The 19,919-nt window shown below is 47.3% G+C and overlaps 1 protein-coding gene across 8 annotated transcripts in view; it reads right to left on the reverse strand.

Moving 5' to 3' along the window:
- COL26A1 (collagen type XXVI alpha 1 chain) overlaps positions 1 to 19,919 on the reverse strand; it is a 167,441-nt gene that overhangs the window by 33,055 nt on the left and 114,467 nt on the right. For all 8 annotated transcript variants that reach the window (XM_079325264.1, XM_079325260.1, XM_079325266.1 and 5 more), the window contains one exon: positions 5,583 to 5,644. In XM_079325264.1, the coding sequence (XP_079181390.1) occupies positions 5,583 to 5,644 (62 nt within the window). The remainder of the gene's footprint in view (positions 1 to 5,582; positions 5,645 to 19,919) is intronic.

Here is a 19,919-nt window from a genome sequence, read left to right on the forward strand (position 1 = left end):
CAAAGCACACGAGGGAACTGAGAGTGAAATCAGATTGGTCATTGTGCCTTTAAAACACCAGATAAATATACATGGGAGCTCTAAAATTCCACCTCAAAATCACACAATTCCTATGCCCCAGGTATTGCTGAGCCTGCTGGGATGTAGGATGTGAACCCAGGGCAGCCTGAAGTGAATTTAGCCTTGACCAGGTGTCCCTGTGGCCAGCAATGCCTTTGGGATGGGCTCTGCTTGCCTCAGGTGAGGAGCTCAGGGAGTCACCTCTGCTCAGGTGCTCCAAAAGCTGCTGGGAGAGAGCAGCACAAAGGAAAATATGAGACTGGGCCTTTCCTGCCTCACCTTGGCACAAATTGAAAGAAAAACTACCCAAAGCTGTTTTTATTTTACAGTGGTACTTTACTTGTGAAGCTCCTGTAGAATTTCTGTTTAGAATCAAGAGGAAATTTGAATGTTTGGACACCAAAAAGGATCTGAGTGCATCCCTTGGGCTCCTCACACATCCCCCTTGACAAAACCTCCTGTTTGTCCACAAATGTATTTCTCTTAAAAAATCAAAGCTTGTAAACAGTGTTCCCAGGTATTAAACACACCAAAAGTATCTCCTAATGCAGACATAGGATTGGCTTGGCAAACTTGAGTTGCGTGTCAGGAAAAGAGAATTTCACAAAGTTATTTTATGAAAATATTAAATCCATTTGACTAAAAATGCCAAACTTTTAACTATAAGACTTTGTGGGAGGGAATGGTGGATGAGGAGGCCTTTGCAGCCTTTTTGTTGTTCTGGCAAAGGATTTACAGCATTGGCCAAACACATGGAACAGTCTTAGGGGACAGACTGCTCCTTCAATCCAACAGTGATAAGAAATAAGGTCCAAAAATTCCTAGACTTTAGAAGGAAAGGATTTTAATCATCATTCTAGGAAAGACAGCAGGATGCCCAAATGGGAGAAGGGTCAGTACCCAAATTGCCTCATCATCAGAATTATTGCAGCTCAGCAAAAAAACCAAGAGGTGGATGCAAAGTTACACAAAATTCAAACACACACAAAAAAAAAGTCTCCAAAAAGTTTGCCCACCCAGTTTTGTTTCATGGTTCCTCCTTGTAAGTATCTATTAGGAAGATGCATTTTATTCTTAGGGACATTTGAGTCATTAGCCAACAGAAACTCAGTGTTAAATTAGGAATTTTACAGGGATTGATTCCAGGTTGTTACTGCTACCAGAAACCAACCAGTTATTATATAGCTACCAAATTCTCCTTAAATTCAATGTACTGCTGGAGCTGGAGAAACAGATTCTGCTCAGAGCCATTAGGGATTAAGTGAGACACCTTCCTATTCAGAAAGGAAAGGAAATACCTGCTCATGGCTGTCACATACAGAACATGGAAAATCCATGGAAGTCCTGGAAGAATCAAGCAAGTGCTCATGTGCACCCTGCAGAGCCAGGAGCAGCCTCATGGCCAAACAATTCTGGTTCCCCTCCCAATCTCTCAGCCATGTCACAGCACCGTGAAACATTTGTTATCTTCCAAATATTTCTCCCCTACAGCAGGGAATTGTTTAATTGTCTATCAGAGAAAGGAAAGACAAACCCCATGAAACATCCCAGACAGCTGCCAATATTTCATGTAACTGCCTGGGACAAGAGGGAAATACAGAAATGATCACATTAAAATTCCAAGTAATGATGCTTTACCATCCAGAGACATGGGCAGTGTAGGTGCTGTGGGTAATCTCTCCCAAATAAATGGGCTGATTTCAGAAAAATAGCAATGAATTGATCAAATTCTGTGCACTGTACAAAGGTTTTCTTTAAAACCTTTCAGAATCTTCTGTGTGGGGGATCACATTACAGGGGCTGTTTTCATGCAAAAACTATGCATGTCATTTATCAATCACACAATGAATCAATCAGACACTGGATGTGTAATGCTATCTGCAGGCATTAAAGCTGTGAGTGAAATGCCACGAGCTTTGCAGGAGCTGTGTCAGGAGATAAGGCTGGATTAGATCAGCCCAGATCAAGTGCTGCACTCCAACTCCAACCCAAACCTGGAATCAATATTGTGCTGCCCAGAGCTCTGTGGTGGTGCTTACTTAGAGAAACTGGGAGCAAAATGAGCAGAAATTTGTGTGCAGCTGCCTGCAAGCCTGCCAGCCCTGCCTGCAAATCTGCCAGCCCTGCCTGCATCCCTGTTCCCTTTCCATCCCTGCCTGCATCCCTGCTCCCTTTCCATCCCTGCCTGCATCTCTGCCTGCATCCCTGTTCCCTTTCCAGCCCCACCTGTATCCCTGTTCCCTTTCCAGCCCCACCTGCAGCCCTGCTCCCTTTCTGCTGTGGGTAGTGCTGCCACTCCTGAGTTTTGTCTGGACTCAGTCCTGTGACACAGGAGGGCAGCACCAGGCTCAGGAAATTCAGGAAGAGCTGAACACATTTCCCACTAAGGGGCTGTGCAGGCTGTAGTGAAACCTTTGCTATGAAACAAAAGCAGGGTTTGCTCTGCTGTCCCCCCAACGAGGCTCCCGTGGGGTCAGGGGGTGTTGTGGGGTGTAAACTAAGATGTCACAGGAGAGAAAAAAGGGCTGGCATGTTGGGGTTTGGGGAGGGGGTAGTTTTCTTCCAGTCCACACCATTTCTTGTCCTGGACCCCAGGATGGTCACCATCCTCCTGACACAGACCCTGTGCTCTGCAGGTTTTGAGCTCAGCACCATCAGTCAAACTTTCAGAGCTCTGGCTCTCTGTGGGTCTGAGCACATGAACTCCATCCTGGGGAGACACTGTGGGAGCAGGAAACAGGAGATGAGGGTGGAACCTGATTCCATCTGCCTTCACCTCCCTCCCTCCCTGCAGAAACACCTCAGCACAAGGACATCCTAGAGCAGCACTGAGGAAGGTGTGAGGCATGTGAAGAGCTGGTTCTGCTGCAGCTGAGCCATGGCTCAGCCTCTCCTCAGGGGCAATAAAAGCACTGTCCCTAATGAGTAATTTTTCATTCCATTTGCTCTGTGTTTATTTTGCCTTTTCACCTTCTGATCCAACTCTCATATTACTAAAATCAGAGGGTTACTTTTATTACCTCATTTGGGCACTGATCTTACAATTTGGATGAGCCAGCTCACCCTTGTAATAAGAAAGATGAGACCATTGCTGGTTATATCCCCATTTTTAGTGGGGCTACTATAAAAGCTGAAAAGGAGTGGGAAAAGAAGAAACCTCAGGCTGGTTCTTTTTGTTGCCATCCCCTGAGCTTACCTTGGTCATTCTGGGCTGAAATTCAAAACAGCAAAAGCAACAAAGTGCCTCAACTTCAGCTCCCTCCAGAGGGAGCAGGACTGTGGCAGGAAAATCCAGCTCTGCTCACAGGGAGGATGAAATTCCACATGTGCCTTTGCAGAACAAACCTGCACAAATCCAGTGGGAAACAGCCTCTGCCACGGGCAGAGCTGTGTGTGCCCATTTCATCCCTCCTGTGCTCCTCAAAACAGCTCCAGGTGGCTGTGGTGAAATGGGACATGACAAGAAGACAGTTTGAGAGACAACTTCACATCCAGATCATCCAGCAAAACAGGGATTTTCTTCCAAAACCCAGAGCAGGAATGCAGACAACACCAAACCAATGTAAGCACCTTTTAAATGATGCTGGCTATTGTTGAATAATAACAACTGAGTTCATTAGATTGCTACAGAGATCAAACTGAACTTAAATTAACCTTGAAAAAAAGTGAGAATCAGCATATTTCTCTTGTGTACAGCAGCAGCACTCGTGTACTGTTGCTTCACTCTCTGTTTCACTGCTACAGTCAATTTTTGCAAAGCAGCCACATCTTTTCAAACAAAGTGGAAGCCAAAAGATTGATAAGGACCTTGCTGGGCTGTGCTGCAGAAGGTCTCCTTGCAGAGACATGGTCTTTAGTAGTTCAAAACCGAAGGCAATAACTCATTTTCCCTTGTAAAATAAACCCCTTTGATGAGCCTTGCTCCCAGCTTGGGTCTGTGTGGGAGCAGAGGGAAGTCAGAAGGAAAAGCATCACAGCAACAGCACAGAGTGCCTGACTGCAGCACTAAATCAGAGGCAGGACACTCAGGCTCTGCCTGACTTCCCAAAGGATCTGGGCAGGTAGAGCCTCCTTCCCCTCCCCAGAGTCCTGCCAGACCCCAGCTGGGGTTGCCATCAGGCTTTACTGATGTTACCCACACTAGTGCTGAGCAGCACAAGCCAGCAGAGTGGGGAGTGATGCCAGGACAGTCTCTGGTTGTCCTTGTACAGGCAGATAGAGAAAATCCTGGAGAGCCAAGAAGGGTACAGCTAGCCACAGCCTGGGAGGGAAGGGCTGACCCACATCTCTGAGGCCACTGGGATTCAGCACTGCACACTCAGGGCTCACTCACCAGCCCCTCTCTCCTGCCCCTCCTGCTCAAACAACCCAGATCCCTTTTGTCCTTTGCACTACACCAGTTGTTTCCACTTGAACAATCCTGCTCCCCAGAATTTCATTCCCCCCACCCCTTCATTTTCCTCTAGTGAAATACAACTGTGAAGGCTTTGAGGAGGCTCCAGACTTCATTTCAGCACAAACAATTCCCAAATTACCATAATATCATGTACTGGCCTCAGAAACACCACACAACCACCACCTCCCTCCACAAAGGTTTCTCCCTAAATTCTTTTATGTCATTGATAAGCATCAGTTAATGAATAATAACAGCAGTAAGTGCCTTAAAGGGACCAAAGCATGATAAGTAACAGCCAGGAGTGGGCTGTCACAGGAGGGACCACAGATCAAAGGGGAATGCTGACTCAGCTGCTTTGTTGCTAGACTGGAACAATTTATCTGAATCCCAGTAGGTAAAAATTAAAACTATTTGTAGGAAATAAAAAAAACCCCTCCAGAATGTGAAGGTCTCCCCCTAATATCTGTCTCCACTAAACTATGCATGAGAGCCTCCCATCCTTCAGAAAAGGGATAAAAAAGCAGGACTGGAGAAATAGAGCAGAGCAGAGGGAGGGCAAGAGTGACAAATAAACATGATGGCAACACATGGCACAGATTTCTGAGGTCTGAGCATTGTTTTGAAGGAGGGAAGGGAAGGGAAGGGAAGGGAAGGGAAGGGAAGGGAAGGGAAGGGAAGGGAAGGGAAGGGAAGGGAAGAGGGAAGGGAAGGGAAAGGGAAGGAGGGAAGGGAGGGAAGGGAAGGGAAGGGAAGGGAAGGGAAGGGAAGGGAGAGAAGGGAAGGGAAGGAAGGGAAGGGAAGGGAAGGGAAGGGAAGGGAAGGGAAGGGAAGGGAGGAAGGGAGGGGAAGGGAAGGGAAGGGAAGGGAAGGGAAGGAAGGAATGGGAAGGAGGAAGGGAAGGGAAGGGAAGGGAAGGGAAGGGAAGGGAAGGGAAGGGAAGGGAAGGGAAGGGAAGGGAAGGGAAGGGAAGGGCCAGAGGCAAACAGTGTCTCATTTTCTGGGGCAGAGCCACTGCCATGGAGAGAGGGAGACACACCTGATGTCTTCAGGCCTGCCAACTTGACATATTTTTTACCAGCAATTCCTGGAATTTTGGCCCAAAGAGGAGAATAAGGCAGCTGCTTACCTTGGCCTCCAGCGTGTTCAGCCTCTCAGTCATGTCAGCAAGCCTGGTGCAGTTCATGCATTCTAGAGAGAACAGAACACAGTCAGGGCACACTGCCAGGGGCTGTGCATGCTCACCTATGGCTCCAGGCTGCTCCCCTGGATCCAAGGCACATGGAAAAGTGAGTCAAGGTCAGTTATGGGGGAAAGAGATATTCAAATCCACTGCACAGGTCACTAGGCACAGCCATGTTATGTGAACCTTGTTAGGGGATGTTTAGGGGGGCAGAGTATGAAATTAAGCTCCCAAGATGCAGAAGGCAGAGGAAATAAAATCAGTTTAAAGACTTTTCATGCTGCCAACAAGCATGACCTGCTGTCATAGGCAGAGACACTCATCCTGCCACTGGTGTCCACCTGCTCCCACCTCACACCAGGCTGCACAAGCTCCCCTCCATTTAACACTCTCTCCTCTACTGTTTTGCTGCTAAAATACCAAGGAAAGCAATGCACACACAAAATGCCCATCTCTGAGCAGTCCTGCTCCATCCCTGGGCTCCCAGGCTGTGTTAGCACTCCCAGACAAATGAGACAAAGCATCCATCCCAGTGACAGCCAGGAAATACAAGGCAGATCCCAGGGCTGCAGCATGAAGTGTTTCCATCTCCCTTTGCTGCAGAGGAGCAGCAGACAGTCAGCAGCCACCAGAGGAGTCCTGACAGGAGCCTCAGTGAGAACAAACATTGCCAGAATGAGCTCTGAGTGCAGGTTAAAGTGGCTGCTCCCTGCAAAGGACATTCCTTATCTAAACAGAAGGCCTGCTGCTTTGCCTCTGGTTTCATCTCAGCAATTTTAAAGTGACTGAAAGAGGATAAAGCCCTGAACAGAGATTTCATCCAGGAGCTTTCCCAGTGCCTTCAGCAGAGTGGAACTGCCCACTGCCAGCTCTCAGAGGAGCTTTCCATACTGCACCCCTCACCTCTCACAACTCCTGAAGCCCAGCAGCTCTCAAAAAGGAAAAATGATTAGCAGCATGAAACATTTCAGAGGATAAACCATCCATATGCAGGTGGTGAATCACAGCTCATGTCCCATAGAGCAGAAATACATCTCTGTGTGCATTCTGTGCTCCTTAAGGGCCAGAGCCTGTTTTCATGGATTGTCCATGGAAGCATTTAACCCTGGTGTTTCCACAGAGCTGGGAATGTTGATCTGTAGTTCTTGAGCCCCTGTCAGGCTGCTCAGGTGCACCTGAGGCTGCAGTGATGCAGAGGATGCTGGGGAACCCAAAGCTTCCCTATGGCAAGGAATGGGTGAACATGGATTTTGGCCTGAGTGAACACCCATCTCATTGATTTTCCTGAGGTCATGGAGCAATCTCCATGAATTGGAAGTTTTTTGGTGGATAACAAACACCGGAGAATTCCAGGGACTATTTGTCAGCTTGATGTGACTTTTCTGCAATTGTTCTTTCAGTAATTTTTTGAGAGCTCTCAGTTTCTCTTGTTCCAGAGGCCACTGGTCCACTCAGGCCCAGCTGTCCCCCTAACAAACTTTGTCCCCTGTTGCACAAGGCCCCCCAAGGGACCCCTCCAGCCCCAGGCACTTCATGGAGCACTTTGCATGCCCTGGTGACTCTCAGCCACACAAAGATTTGAGTGCATGAACAGGAAGCTGGGCTGTTCCACCCTGGTGATTTACAAGCTAAAAAGATTGTTTGAGTGCTAACAGCAACCCAGTGCATCCACTTTCCAAAGGAATTCTCACACTGGCCCTTTATGAGGAGCTGTGTAGCTTCCCAGAGGAGCCAGACACAGATCTTCCACCTCCTAATAACATTCTGCAGACAAAGCATCTGATGCTTCAGGAGCACTCAGATGGAGGGATTTTCTCACAGGTCAAAACTGACATGGATTTTTTTTTACCCAACAGCAAATATCATTTGTTTATATTTCTTTTCTGCAATAGATCTTGGGCAATATTTTTTGGCTTGAATTGGCCTGTGAACATGCAAGTGCCATAAGTGCACTGTCCTATGGGGGAGGAAATGGGTGAGGCCTGTTTGGTCTGGATCTGCTTGTGGTGTGTGAAACAGGGAATTGGTTTCTGTATGTAACTGGCTTCAGGCTTTTGATCTTGCTCATCCCCACAGAAAGATAAGAGTGAATAAATCCAGTGCTCCCAGGAGCCAAAGGCTGCACCAGATGTGTTACAGAGCAAATAAAATACACAGTCCTGGTCTCTTTTCTGCTGGATTGCACTCATTAATAACTCCCACAGGTTTAGACAGACTGACTTGAACTGTGTGAAAGCCATCTCTGCATCTCTGAGATGGACTGACCACACAAGGTCCCTCTGGAGAGCTCAGCTGATAAATAAAGGGTTTGTGCCACCCCTGTGCACAGGGCTGAATCAACCAGCTCCCCAGGAGAAGGACAGGGCTCAGGGACAGCAGCAGACCAGCAGCACTCTCTGCTCTTGAAGAGTGTCTCAGAGAGCCCTCTCAGGTGCACATGAAACAGAAAAGGTTTGATTTAAATGGAAAAAGTGACAGGAGAGAAACCAGCAGTGTCACTGCATGTGATATTTGTACTAATATGATCTTCATGTCAGTGATGTTGAAACAGGAGAAAACACAGCCTGGGTCAGAAAGAGAACTACTTAAGTTCAAGCTGGATTTGATCTCTGATCCTTTCTGTTGAGAAATGCCTGGAAACCCAGATCCACACCCAAGGTACTTAGACTGGGCCCAAAAGACAGTTAAATAATCCAGAAAGTGGATATCCTAATGCAAAAGATCTTACTAAGGCAAGAGTCCTGCCAACAAATCCATGTGACATTTATTTATCTGACCAAGAGGCAGACAGGCTTTCAGAGGCAGAGCTGAGTGCTCAGTGTCAGACACTCCACTCAAAGCTCCTCACAGCACACCAGGGACCAGACTGTTCAGGGTCTGGGTCCACAGCTGCCCTTGCAGAAAGTTGAGAATGCTGGTGGCAAATCAAGCTAATAAATATCTTCCCTAACCACCCTGCACTCAAGTATTTAGTGTCTAATCTTGATGGCTGGTGGTTCCAGGGGCTGGGACTGTGAAGTTGAATTTTCTGATCAGGGTGAAAGCAATCTGTGTTATTAAAAAGAGCTTGGGAATCTCACATCATCATTTCTCATGGAACAAATGTAACACTGGGGCAAATGCACACACTCTCTGACCTGGGACTGCAGAGCAGACGCTTTCCATATCTGCAGAAATCCATCACTTGTTGCTACACAGAACCACAGTTTATTTCCCTTCTATTCCTAGTTGGCAGATTTGTATTTTTCCAGCTAAACTCTGAGAAAGGAGTTGTGATTTCACTCTGTGAATCCCAACCTCAAAACACATGGTAGGATTTGTTTTAGAAATACTCCAGCAGGGAGGATAAATAATTGAGATAATGAACATGAGACAGTACCAGCATATCCTGTGACAGCCAGTCTGTCTCCACCACATCTCACAGTTACTGTCCCAGCACATCTCTCCCTTCCCATTCCTCCTTTCAGCTGGAATGCAACTGGAGGGATGCAAAATTCTAATGCAGAGGAGACATGCTGGGAAATAACAACCCAGGTACTCTGTACCAGCTGTGACCCCTTACACCCTGACACAAAGCTTGATACCTTCAACCCATCTTTGATTAAAGATGAGCCCCCAGTGCTGCAGCTTTGCCAAGAGGCATCAGATCTGTGCCTGAGCTCCCAGGCTGCATTCACCCCTAAAGTGACCTAAAGCAGTGAATGATGGCTTCAGGTACATTGTAAACCTGGCACTCCTGCTTTGCATAATTTCAATATTAAATTCATTTCAGCTTCTCAAGCCTGAAAGCCCCACAGGTCTTCAAACTCCTCACTGAACTCCTAACAAGAGCAGTGTGATAACAGCCTGATACCAATGGGGCTCAAATGATTTCAGCACAGTTATGACAGTGGCACTGAGGGCAGTAAAAGAGGAACCAGCCCAACTTGCACCATGGGGTCACAGGTCACTTTTGTGTGAAAAGGCAAAGAAACCTCTTGGCACCTCTGCCCAATTTCTCAGCTCTGACAGCCCACACTCATTTGTACACCCAGAGTCCCTGCAGAATATTAAAAGAGCTTTTGGTTTCCCTACAGCCAGATGCTCAGTAGATATAAATTGTACTGCTCAACTGAAGTCAAGGGATCAAGGCTCTGTCTCTCTTTTTTCTTGATGGATTGCTCTAAAATTTGTGTTTCAGAGGGGAGGTGGAGGAGGTGGTTTATAGCATATGAAAGGGGAGAGAATTCTGGAATCACAAAGCCTTTATTTAAACAAATACAGTCTTTGCAGTCAGTTTTTTTTTTTTCAAGACCACATTTTGCTATTACAAGAAACTTCAGCCTTGCAATGCAATGGGGCATAGCATGCAGGCAGGCTGGGGACATGAGAATCACATCTGCAGCTCATGCTTCAACCTGCTCAGACTCCAAGCAACACACCTCCCTCCTCCCAGGCTCACTTCCCTTTCTTCCATTGTTAGCTTAATGCAAAGGACCTGTAAAAGATCCAAGGCCAAAGGATGAAAAAGGACCAAATGTAACACATACACAGAGACACAAATGAAATACTTGATTTTTGTGACACAACTTGCCTGGCAGCTCTTCCCTCTCCATCTGATCTAGTCCAGCACTTCCATTGCATGGCCATGCACAGAGGACAGGCTGGGTTATCCCCAGGACAGAGCTGCCAACAGCCCATGTTAGAGCACTGGGAAGGCAACAGCAGCTCCATGAAACTCAACACAACAGCTCTGAACTCAGCATCAGCAGCTGCAGCATCAGCACTGCTTGCAGCAGCTCCTGCACCACCACAGCCACAGCCTGGGCTGCACTGCCCTGACACATCAGTGGCACACAGCTCGAGAAGGTCTAGCTGCAAGAACATTTTGTCTGTCAAAGTAAGCAGGAGACCTTTTCTCAGGAGCTTTTCTCAGCAGACACCTTCCCCCAGGATGAGTTCAGAGCAGTCTCTGAGCAAGTGTGGAAAAACTCAGATAAATTCACCCACTCAACTATGTTTCTTTGCAAAGAGAAAAGGATGAACTCAAAACTCCCAAGGGAAATGGGAAGCACCATTAACTCAGGGAGCACCCAGGATCTCATGCACTGATGTTTTATCTGACACTTTGAGAGAAACCACCAGACCACTGACCCCTTAGTGCCACGCACATATGCACACTTTAGCCAGAAAGAGAACAGTGACTCTCTCTGACACTGGCACAGGAGGGATTTCAAGTCAAATCCCAGCAGAAATACAAACACAGATCTTCTGTGCCTACCTAGGTGGCCCTCAGCTGGGGGACAGCCAGCCTGGCCTTGCATCTCCACCTCTCTTTAATTTGTCTGATTTGACCCTTCCAGCCTTTTTACATGGTTACTGAGTTTCCTTAAGTAGTTTATGTTCTGGCCCTTTGCAAAAGCTTTCGCCAGTGCTCGTGAAGGATAGCAGGCCCAAGCCATAAATCACAGCCAACCTGGGATCTGTTTTTTCAACACATTTCCTCTAATGAGAGTCAGATGTTGGCTAGATAGGCTTTATTAATTGTGCTTGTTTAGAAAGGGCCGTGTGTGCAGCCCTGCAGTGGGGTTTGAGCAGTGGAGGGCAGAGAGCAGGCAGGGAGAGATGGACAGACTGACACCCAGAGGGATGGACACACTGACACCCAGAGGGATGGACACACTGACACCCAGGAGGGATGGACAAACTGACACCCAGAGGGATGGACACACTGACACCCAGAAGGGATGGGCACACTGACATCAGGAGGGATGGACACACTGACACCCAGGAGGGATGGACACACTGACACCAAGAGGGATGGACACACTGACACCCAGAGGGATGGACACACTGACACCCAGGAGGGATGGACACACTGACACCCAGGAGGGATGGACAGACTGACACTCAGGAGGGATGGACACACTGACACCCAGGAGGGATGGACAGACTGACACCCAGAGGGATGGACACACTGACACCCAGAGGGATGGACACACTGACACCCAAAGGGATGGACACACTGACACCCAGGAGGGATGGACAGACTGACACCAAGAGGGATGGACACACTGACACCCAGGAGGGATGGACACACTGACAGCCAGGAGGGATGGACAGACTGACACCCAGAGGGATGGACACACTGACACCCAGGAGGGATGGACACACTGACACCCAGAGGGATGGACACACTGACACCCAGAAGGGATGGGCACACTGACATCAGGAGGGATGGACACACTGACACCCAGGAGGGATGGACACACTGACACCTGGAGGGATGGACACACTGACACCCAGATGGGATGGACAGACTGACACCTGGAGAGATGGACACACTGACACCCAGATGGGATGGACAGACTGACACCCAGAGGGATGGACACACTGACACCAGGAGGGATGGACACACTGACACCAGGAGGGATGGACAGACTGACACTCAGGAGGGATGGACACACTGACACCCAGAGGGATGGACAGACTGACACCAGGAGGGATGGACAGACTGACACCCAGAAGGATGGACACACTGACACCAGGAGGGATGGACACACTGATACCCAGAGGGATGGACACACTGACACCAGGAGGGATGGACACACTGACACCCAAAGGGATGGACACACTGACACCAAGAGGGATGGACAGACTGACACCCAAAGGGATGGACAGACTGACACCTGGAGGGATGGACAGACTGACACCCAGAGGGATGGACACACTGACACCAGGAGGGATGGACACACTGACACCAAGAGGGATGGACAGACTGACACCAGGAGGGATGGACAGACTGACACCTGGAGCCTCCAGCCCGAGGAGCAAAGGCCCAGGAGTGAAAGGTGAGGAGAGCTGTGCAGGGGAAGGCTCTGAGCCTGGGCACAGCTCAGTCCCAGCACAGCCAGAGCAGGAGCTGTTTCTGCAAGGGGAAGCTTACTCAGTTTTGGTTAGTGTAGGATCATTAAGGCTCCACTGCTCTGTTTACTGCCCTGATGTTTCCTTGCTGTGTGCATTGTAAACCACAGAATCACAGAATATCCTGAGCTGGAAGGGACTCAAAGATCATCCAGTCCAACCCCAGGCCCTGCACAGACACCCCAACAATCCCACCCTGGAGCAGTGTCCAAGCTCTCCTGGAGCTCTGGCACTCCTGGGGCTGTGCCTGTTCCCTGAGGAGCCTGGGCACTGCCCAGCACCCTCTGGGGAGAAGAAATTTCCCTGATATCCCTGACACAGCTCCAGGCCATTCCCTCAGACCCTGTCATTGATCAGCAGAGAGGAGAGACCAGTGCCTGCCCCTGCTCTTCCCCTCCTGCCAAAGAAGGCAAGGGAAGGTCCCACTGGCAGGGGCTGCCAGTGCCCTGATGCTGGGACAGAAAGGACAAGTCACCCAAGCCAGAGATGAGCTGTGCACTCAGTCAGTGCCTCTTCTTCCCAGCATCTCACATGCCCAGCTGCATGAAATCTGTGCTCTGACCTGCAGACATTGCAATGCTCCAGCCTGGCCACAGCCTCACCTCCCACCCTGCCTGGACACTCCTGTGTCCTTCTGCCCACTCAAGAGTGGGACTCAGTGATCCTTCAGCCCATTCTGGGTCCAGTTCCAGGCTGGGGCTGGCAGAGCCCCATGACATCTCAGCCTTCTCATCAGCACAGTTAAAACATCTCACACAGCAGGAACCTGGAGCTCAGAGAAACATAGAGAAGGTCTCTTTGACCAAAGAGGGTTTGTTCTTTCCCACAGTTTTCACATCAGGATTTTGCAGGCTGGAACGTTTTATCTTCACCTGGAAATTGTGAGTTATTAGGTTGCCTATCAATATGAAACAGAACACCTCCAGAATATTTTTGCCTTTTTACCTTCATTCCAGATAATTCACCATCTCTGCTATGAGACCCCAATCACTGCCAAAATTCCCCCATTTGTAATGTCTCTCATATCTCTATTATAACAACCCTTACCCTTAACTTTACTGGCTATCTTTAAAAAGCAGCTCAGATTTCCTTCCTTATGAGAACTGCTATCTGATCCTTTTCTGCTTGTAAAGTCTTCATACTTCACTTTCATGTCTACTTTCTGCTTTTCCTTCTTAAAGAGGAAAAGGCTTTTTTTTTCCCCACAAACAAATAATAACTGGTTTTTTTTTCATTATCAGGATATTCAGTGCTTTTGAAATGTAAGAAAAACCTTAGCAAAACTGAGTGAAAAGAAAATTTACCACAAAATGCAAGTTACTCCAGGTTGTTGCAGTAACAACTACTATTCTAGAAGCTACAAAAAATTTGGTACATTGTTTCAAGTGAAAAAACAGGGTGCAATTTTTAAAAGTTTTATAAAATTATCTCTAGATGTCTTTTTTTAAAATGATTTTTCATACCTTCTCAGTTAAATGTTTCAGCCTTAAGATTTGAATACCATTTTTTTCAAATCTCACTTAAATTAAAAAAAAAAAAAAAAAAAAAGAACAAATTAAATAGTCTTAAGTGAAAGTAAATAGTTTAGTTTGGGTCAAAAGAAACTATTCTGATTGACTCAAACCCATATTTTAGTTATTACACTGTGTCAAAACCTTAAAAATTTCCATTTCAGATTTTCCCAAATAATTTTGCTTCCCAATTTTTTTGATTTGGCAAATCAAGCCAACATCCCTGCATTATTCACCCAGGTCTATTCTTAAACAGCTCACATCATTCACATTGCTTTATTTAAGATTTCACATGTGAACACTCCTACCCCAGTCACTAATTTTATCCACAATTCCTCTCAGGCTGGGGGTTTGTGCTCTTCCCCATGCTGCTGATGAGGCTGGTGCTCTGTCAGCATCTGCAGTTTGATCAGGATCATTTATCCACAGGCAGCCATCAGCTGTGAGATCCCTGCTCAGCCCATCTCCATCTGCCCCAGGAAGGTTTAGCAGGGAATGGCTGGGTTTTGATGCAACATGTTTGGATAGAAATGCATCATCCTGATTTTTACAAGCACCAAGGACATGTCACTAATGCACTTCACTAATGAATTTACCCTGAAAACAAAGATTTTGCCTGTCCAGTGTGAGTTTGCTAAAGCCTTGCTGGCTGGAGCTGCTGATGCTGGAGCTCCAAATGATGCTGGTGGCACTGGGGCCACTCGATAATTTTGATATTGCACCAAACAAACCCTCACTTGGATCCCAGCAGTAACAGGGCATGGCAGCAAAGCAGACAAAACAAATAAAAGGACAGAAAATAAAGACCCACAGGTGGATGAACAATATGTATCTAGAAACCTCTCACAGCAAGACAGGGCAAATCTAAACTAGATTAAAAGTCCCCAAATTAAAAGAGGGATTCCACACACTTTGCAACCAAGGAAGCTGAGGGCATGATGTCCAGTCCTCACCATGCCAAAATCCCATGTCTGATACCTCCATCGTTGAACTAAACTCATTTATCCCTCAATCCCTGCTCTGTGACATGGAGAGAAACTTCATGGGACCTGACCCCAGTGAAGAATGCACAGAAACTCCACTACACTCAAAACTTCACCTCACAGTGAGATGGCTTCACATCCCTTACAAACCAGACTGCTTTTCCCTGCTGGGAGAAGCAATCAGGGGGAAAATGCAGTCAAAATATGGTGCAGTGTAACATGAAATAAGGAAGCAGACAGGACAAAAGGAAACATTTGAATCAGGCTCACCATGAAGTCTGCAGGGACTCTCACAATATTGGTTCTGCACCTGTGTAACACAGGTCAGGGAATCTCTCACAGTCTCCAGCCAAACAATGTGTGCTGAGCTGGGGTTTGTGTTTCATAAAGACATCCAGAGCCAGACAACCAAGGTTTCCTTAGTGAACTGCATCCAAAGTTAACCACTGGATAGGAAACATGCATCTTGTTTCCAGTTGGGATTTCTGACCTCAAACTCTACCCCTGCTTTGAGTTTATTACTTGGGCCTGCAAAGCTGCTGGGCAGCTCTAGGGTTGGACAAAGTCCCTGTAACCCACAAACGTGTGACATTCAGGATGCTCAGTCAAGCTCTAGCTGTTCCTCATCCAGAACATTTAGCACTGGCTTCCTTTAGCTAAGACAAAAAAACAGCTGAAAGACCAATAAGGAAAACAACTCTTTATGCTACTGAAAAGGATAGTCATTCAGAAAATTTCTTTCTCCAGCACATGCACAATGATGATGATGATGATGATTGTTATTATTATTATTATTATTGGCAGGGGCACTTTTGCAAAGGTTTGATTTCCCACATCAGCATTTCAGCCTCAGGTTCACCCCACCATGGTTTGTCCATTCTGCCCCCCTCCCTCCCTGGGGCTCTGAACTGCCCCCAGAGCCCCCACCCAGCTCACCTGCCCTGCACAGGTGCCCCCCCCGAGCCCTTGGGAGCTGAAATACAGGTACAGCACATCCCTCCAGGACCCTCACTCTGCTAATGCTGCTCATTTCCCCTTGCTGGCCTTTACCTCAATCCCCCTGGGCTCTGCAGTGGTCCTTGCAGACCTGAGCAGCAGGAACAGGAATCCTTTCCACATTTCCCTGCAGTTGTGAGTTTGCTCTCCAGGACACCCAGGGATGCTGGAGTATCCCAGCAAATCCCTCACATCCTCTGGTCTCCACAGTGTGAAGAACAAGGTAACACTTGCATCCCATCAGCAGTGAGCACAGAGCTGTGCAAAGGACTTTTTGTTTGGGTTTGTTTTCTGTTGTTGCTTTGTTAACTTCTGGGTGAAGAAAAATTAGTAAAGGAAATATCTGCTTGGGCTTAGCCAGGCACATTTAAATTAGAACTTCAGATTTTTAACTCTTCTAAAGAAGCTTTCAATTTTAGATTGAAAAATCAAAGGATATTCAAAATCAAAATGTTTTCCAGGATTTCTGCATTCTGTTGTTTTAATCCCAAACTCACTAAACACTTTCCAAATGTGGGGGTCTATTCCCTTTCTGATGGGACCAAGCCTTTAATCACCATCTGCCTTTTTGCACTTTCTCTGACCTGTGCCATGGAGCCAACAAGGAGCAGCACAGTGTGTCCCCTAGATCTCATGCTGGTAGCAGCTTGAGGAGCTTCATTTTGAGGTTCTAGATGATTCCACCCTGAAACTCACCTTAAAAATACCTTAAGTGGCAAGTTGAGACCCATGAATGAAGGCCCAGCATCTGGGGAGGTTTCTCCTGGAACACTGGGTAAGGCTGGGTGCCAGCCAATCTTCTCTCCCATGCCTGTCACCCCATGCACTCTGCCTCAATATTATGTTACTCTTACAGCTGTGGAATTTTGTGAATTTTGACCTTCCCTCTGAGCACTGATGAGGAATGGACAAACCCAGAATGGTGCAATTTGCCTGCAATACACCAAGAAGGAACTGGATACCTCCAGAGACACCTCCAGCCCCACACCATCAATAGTCACTTCTGAGCACCAGGCACCAATACACTGGCAAATAAGCTCCAAGCAGGGCTTTGAAATGACACAGCTCAAGCTTTAGAAGCCAATGCACAGTCACTGGTGCCTGCTGCCATGTGATGCTGCTGGCAACAGGGGTGATTTTGGCACTTTAAAACAAGCACAGATTGTAATGGGATGCAATAACCATAATTCTGCAGCTCCTAGATTTTGTACCCACTGAGAGTTTAGCCCCAACAGCACTATACAGGAATTTGAGGGCACTTAATCAAATCAAAGCTCTTAACTGTTTAAGTTCATCTTTCTCCAAGAAATGCGTCTGCAAGACACTTTCAGGCACTTCACCAGAGTTAATTGCCTGAACCCAAACCATCACAGCCCACAAATCCTTTAAACTTTGAGAATTCACTTAATGCTGAACAGCTGCCAGGCTCTCACTCACCCACAGCCATGGGAACAGCTTTTCTTATCAATAAATGGGGATTCCTGCCTGTGCAACACCCAGGAATGGCACTGGAAATGCCTCTGCTTGCAGCTCAGGAAATGCCAGCAGAAAACGTGCTGAGTGCAGCTGGAGGCCAGGCAAGATGCACATTCCCACCAAGCCATGGCCAGTCCCTTTCCAGAGGTGCTGGAAACTGCTGTGCTTCCAAAGGCAAGGCACTGCAGCTCTCCTCAACAGGAGAAGCTCTGGGCTACCTCCAAGAGCCATTGGGAAATGAGGACTTTAATGGTGACAATTGCATCAGTACAAAAGCAATCTCCTGTTTTAGTCCAATTAGTGCTGTGCTAAATCATCAGCCCAGGCCTTGCCTTTTGCAGTGGAAGGAGACACATCTGTGAGGCTCCTCTGCTGCATGTGGTTTGTGTTATCCTCCAGCACAATATGCATAAACTAATGCTGTTCTACACTTACACAGCACCTCATCTGGAAATCTGAAAGCGATTTATGAATGGTGGGCATCTGTGACATGTTACAGATGGAAATCGAGGCACAGAGGGACTCAGTAATCAGCCCCAGACTTGCACAATGAGTCAGCTGCAGAGCAGAGCCCATTATTTGTTCTGTAGGAACATCTAGTGTCCAAACAGAGAGGGAGATGAGCCTTTCTCCCCAAAAAGTGTACAGGCACACCCCAAAATACCACCCATGCCTGTATTCAGACCAAGATTGTTGAGGAACAGTCAGAGTGAACGCACAGTCTAAAGCACAGCTCCCCTGGCACACAAGTCTCTTCATTCTTGCAACACAAGCAGAAGGGTTAATATGCCTGAAAGTTCGTCTGCTTTTTCCACATCAGTTGATCTAATAAAAAAGATTGATTCTCCCCACAAATCTGGCCTCACTTTAACAAATCATTTGATTTGACACAAAGGACTATATTCAGATAGTTTAAATTCCACTTCACTCCCTGAAACTAAAGTTTCTAATGGGCTGAAGCCTCAGAAACAGCCAATAGCAAAGACCAGGCAGAGACACCACCTTGGGAAGGGCTGGAGGTGCCTGAGTGCAGCCAGAAGCATCTGCAGATCTCTGTACTGCAGTGCTTAGGAGCCCAGGAGGAATGCTGCCCTGTGAAAGAAAACACAGAGACCTTCCTGTGCCTTTGAGAAATGCAGCAGCAGTTCACACCTCTGGAAGCCTCCCAGTGGTAAACACAACACTGTTATTACCTGCCCACCTTGCCTGAAGTGACAATCCCAGAGAATTGGGATGCAGATCACCAGGTGTGGAAAAAGCCCATAACCACATCCAGGCAATACTGTCTCTGCCTTGCTGCTTGGCCCCACACTTCCAAAGGGTTTAGCCCACATCCTAAAATCAGAGTATCATTTGTAAGCTGAATTACTAAAATCAAGCCCAGGAAGAAAACCTTCAAACACTGGGCAACAAGAGGAACCCCAGGTCAGATTGTCAAGGAGGATTCCTTCCATAGTCAAAAAAACCCTGAAAATCCAACCAAGCTATAAATCACAGAAGGATAGAATGGTTTGTGTTGGAAGGGAACTTCAAGATTATCCAGTTCCACTCCCCTGCCATGGGCAGGACACCTTCCACTAGCCCAGGTGGCTCCAAGCCCTGTCCAGCCTGTCCTTAAACACTTCCAGGGGTCCAGGGGCAGCCACAGCTTCTCTGGGCAAACTGTGCCAGGGGCTGCCCACCCTCACTGGGAGCAATTTCTACCTATCCTTTCTATCTAACCTAAACCTCCCCTCTTTGAGTATAAAACCATTGACCCTTTTCCTGTCACCATCTGCCTGTATAAAAAGTCTCTCTCCTTCCTTTTTATAAGCCCTGTTTAAGCACTGGAAGGGGCTCTAAGGTCTCTTTGGAGTCTTCTCCAGGCTGAACAACCCCAGCTCTCTCAGCCTGTGTTTGCAGGAAATGTGTTCAGAGCATCTAAACCCCCATCACAAACACCCAGCCCATATCCTCTAGCCTGCTGTCACATTAGCAGAATAACAGCATCACTAGATTTTGCCTGAATAAAACCTTAAAAGGGTGTGAAAGTGCACAGTAAACTTCATTTTAAAATTATTTAATATCTTGCCCCCCTGAGGGCTGTGGTGTGCAAGGGCAGGACTCTTTGTGCTCTCTCTGAATACCCAACAGGACAGATGTTGAAAAGGGCACAGCCACCAAGGGAGAGACTGAAGCACAAAGTTTCAGGCCAAGGAAACAAATCACCACTTTAAAAAGACAATCCAGAACTAAGAGTGGTCTGTGGCAGGGCCAATAATAAGGACTGCAGAAAATGTAGATATAACTTCTGCTGACACAGTGCTTTCCCAAGTGTCCTTGTTCATGTCATCAGTTCCTCCACAAGGCAGCTCCAACACCAGGGTCGCTGTGGTAAGAAGAGCATTTGTGTGCCAGGACATGCCCAAGGTAAC

This window comes from Erithacus rubecula, assembly GCF_903797595.1.
Source record: "Erithacus rubecula genome assembly, chromosome: 22".
Classification (NCBI taxonomy): Eukaryota; Metazoa; Chordata; class Aves; order Passeriformes; family Muscicapidae; genus Erithacus; species Erithacus rubecula.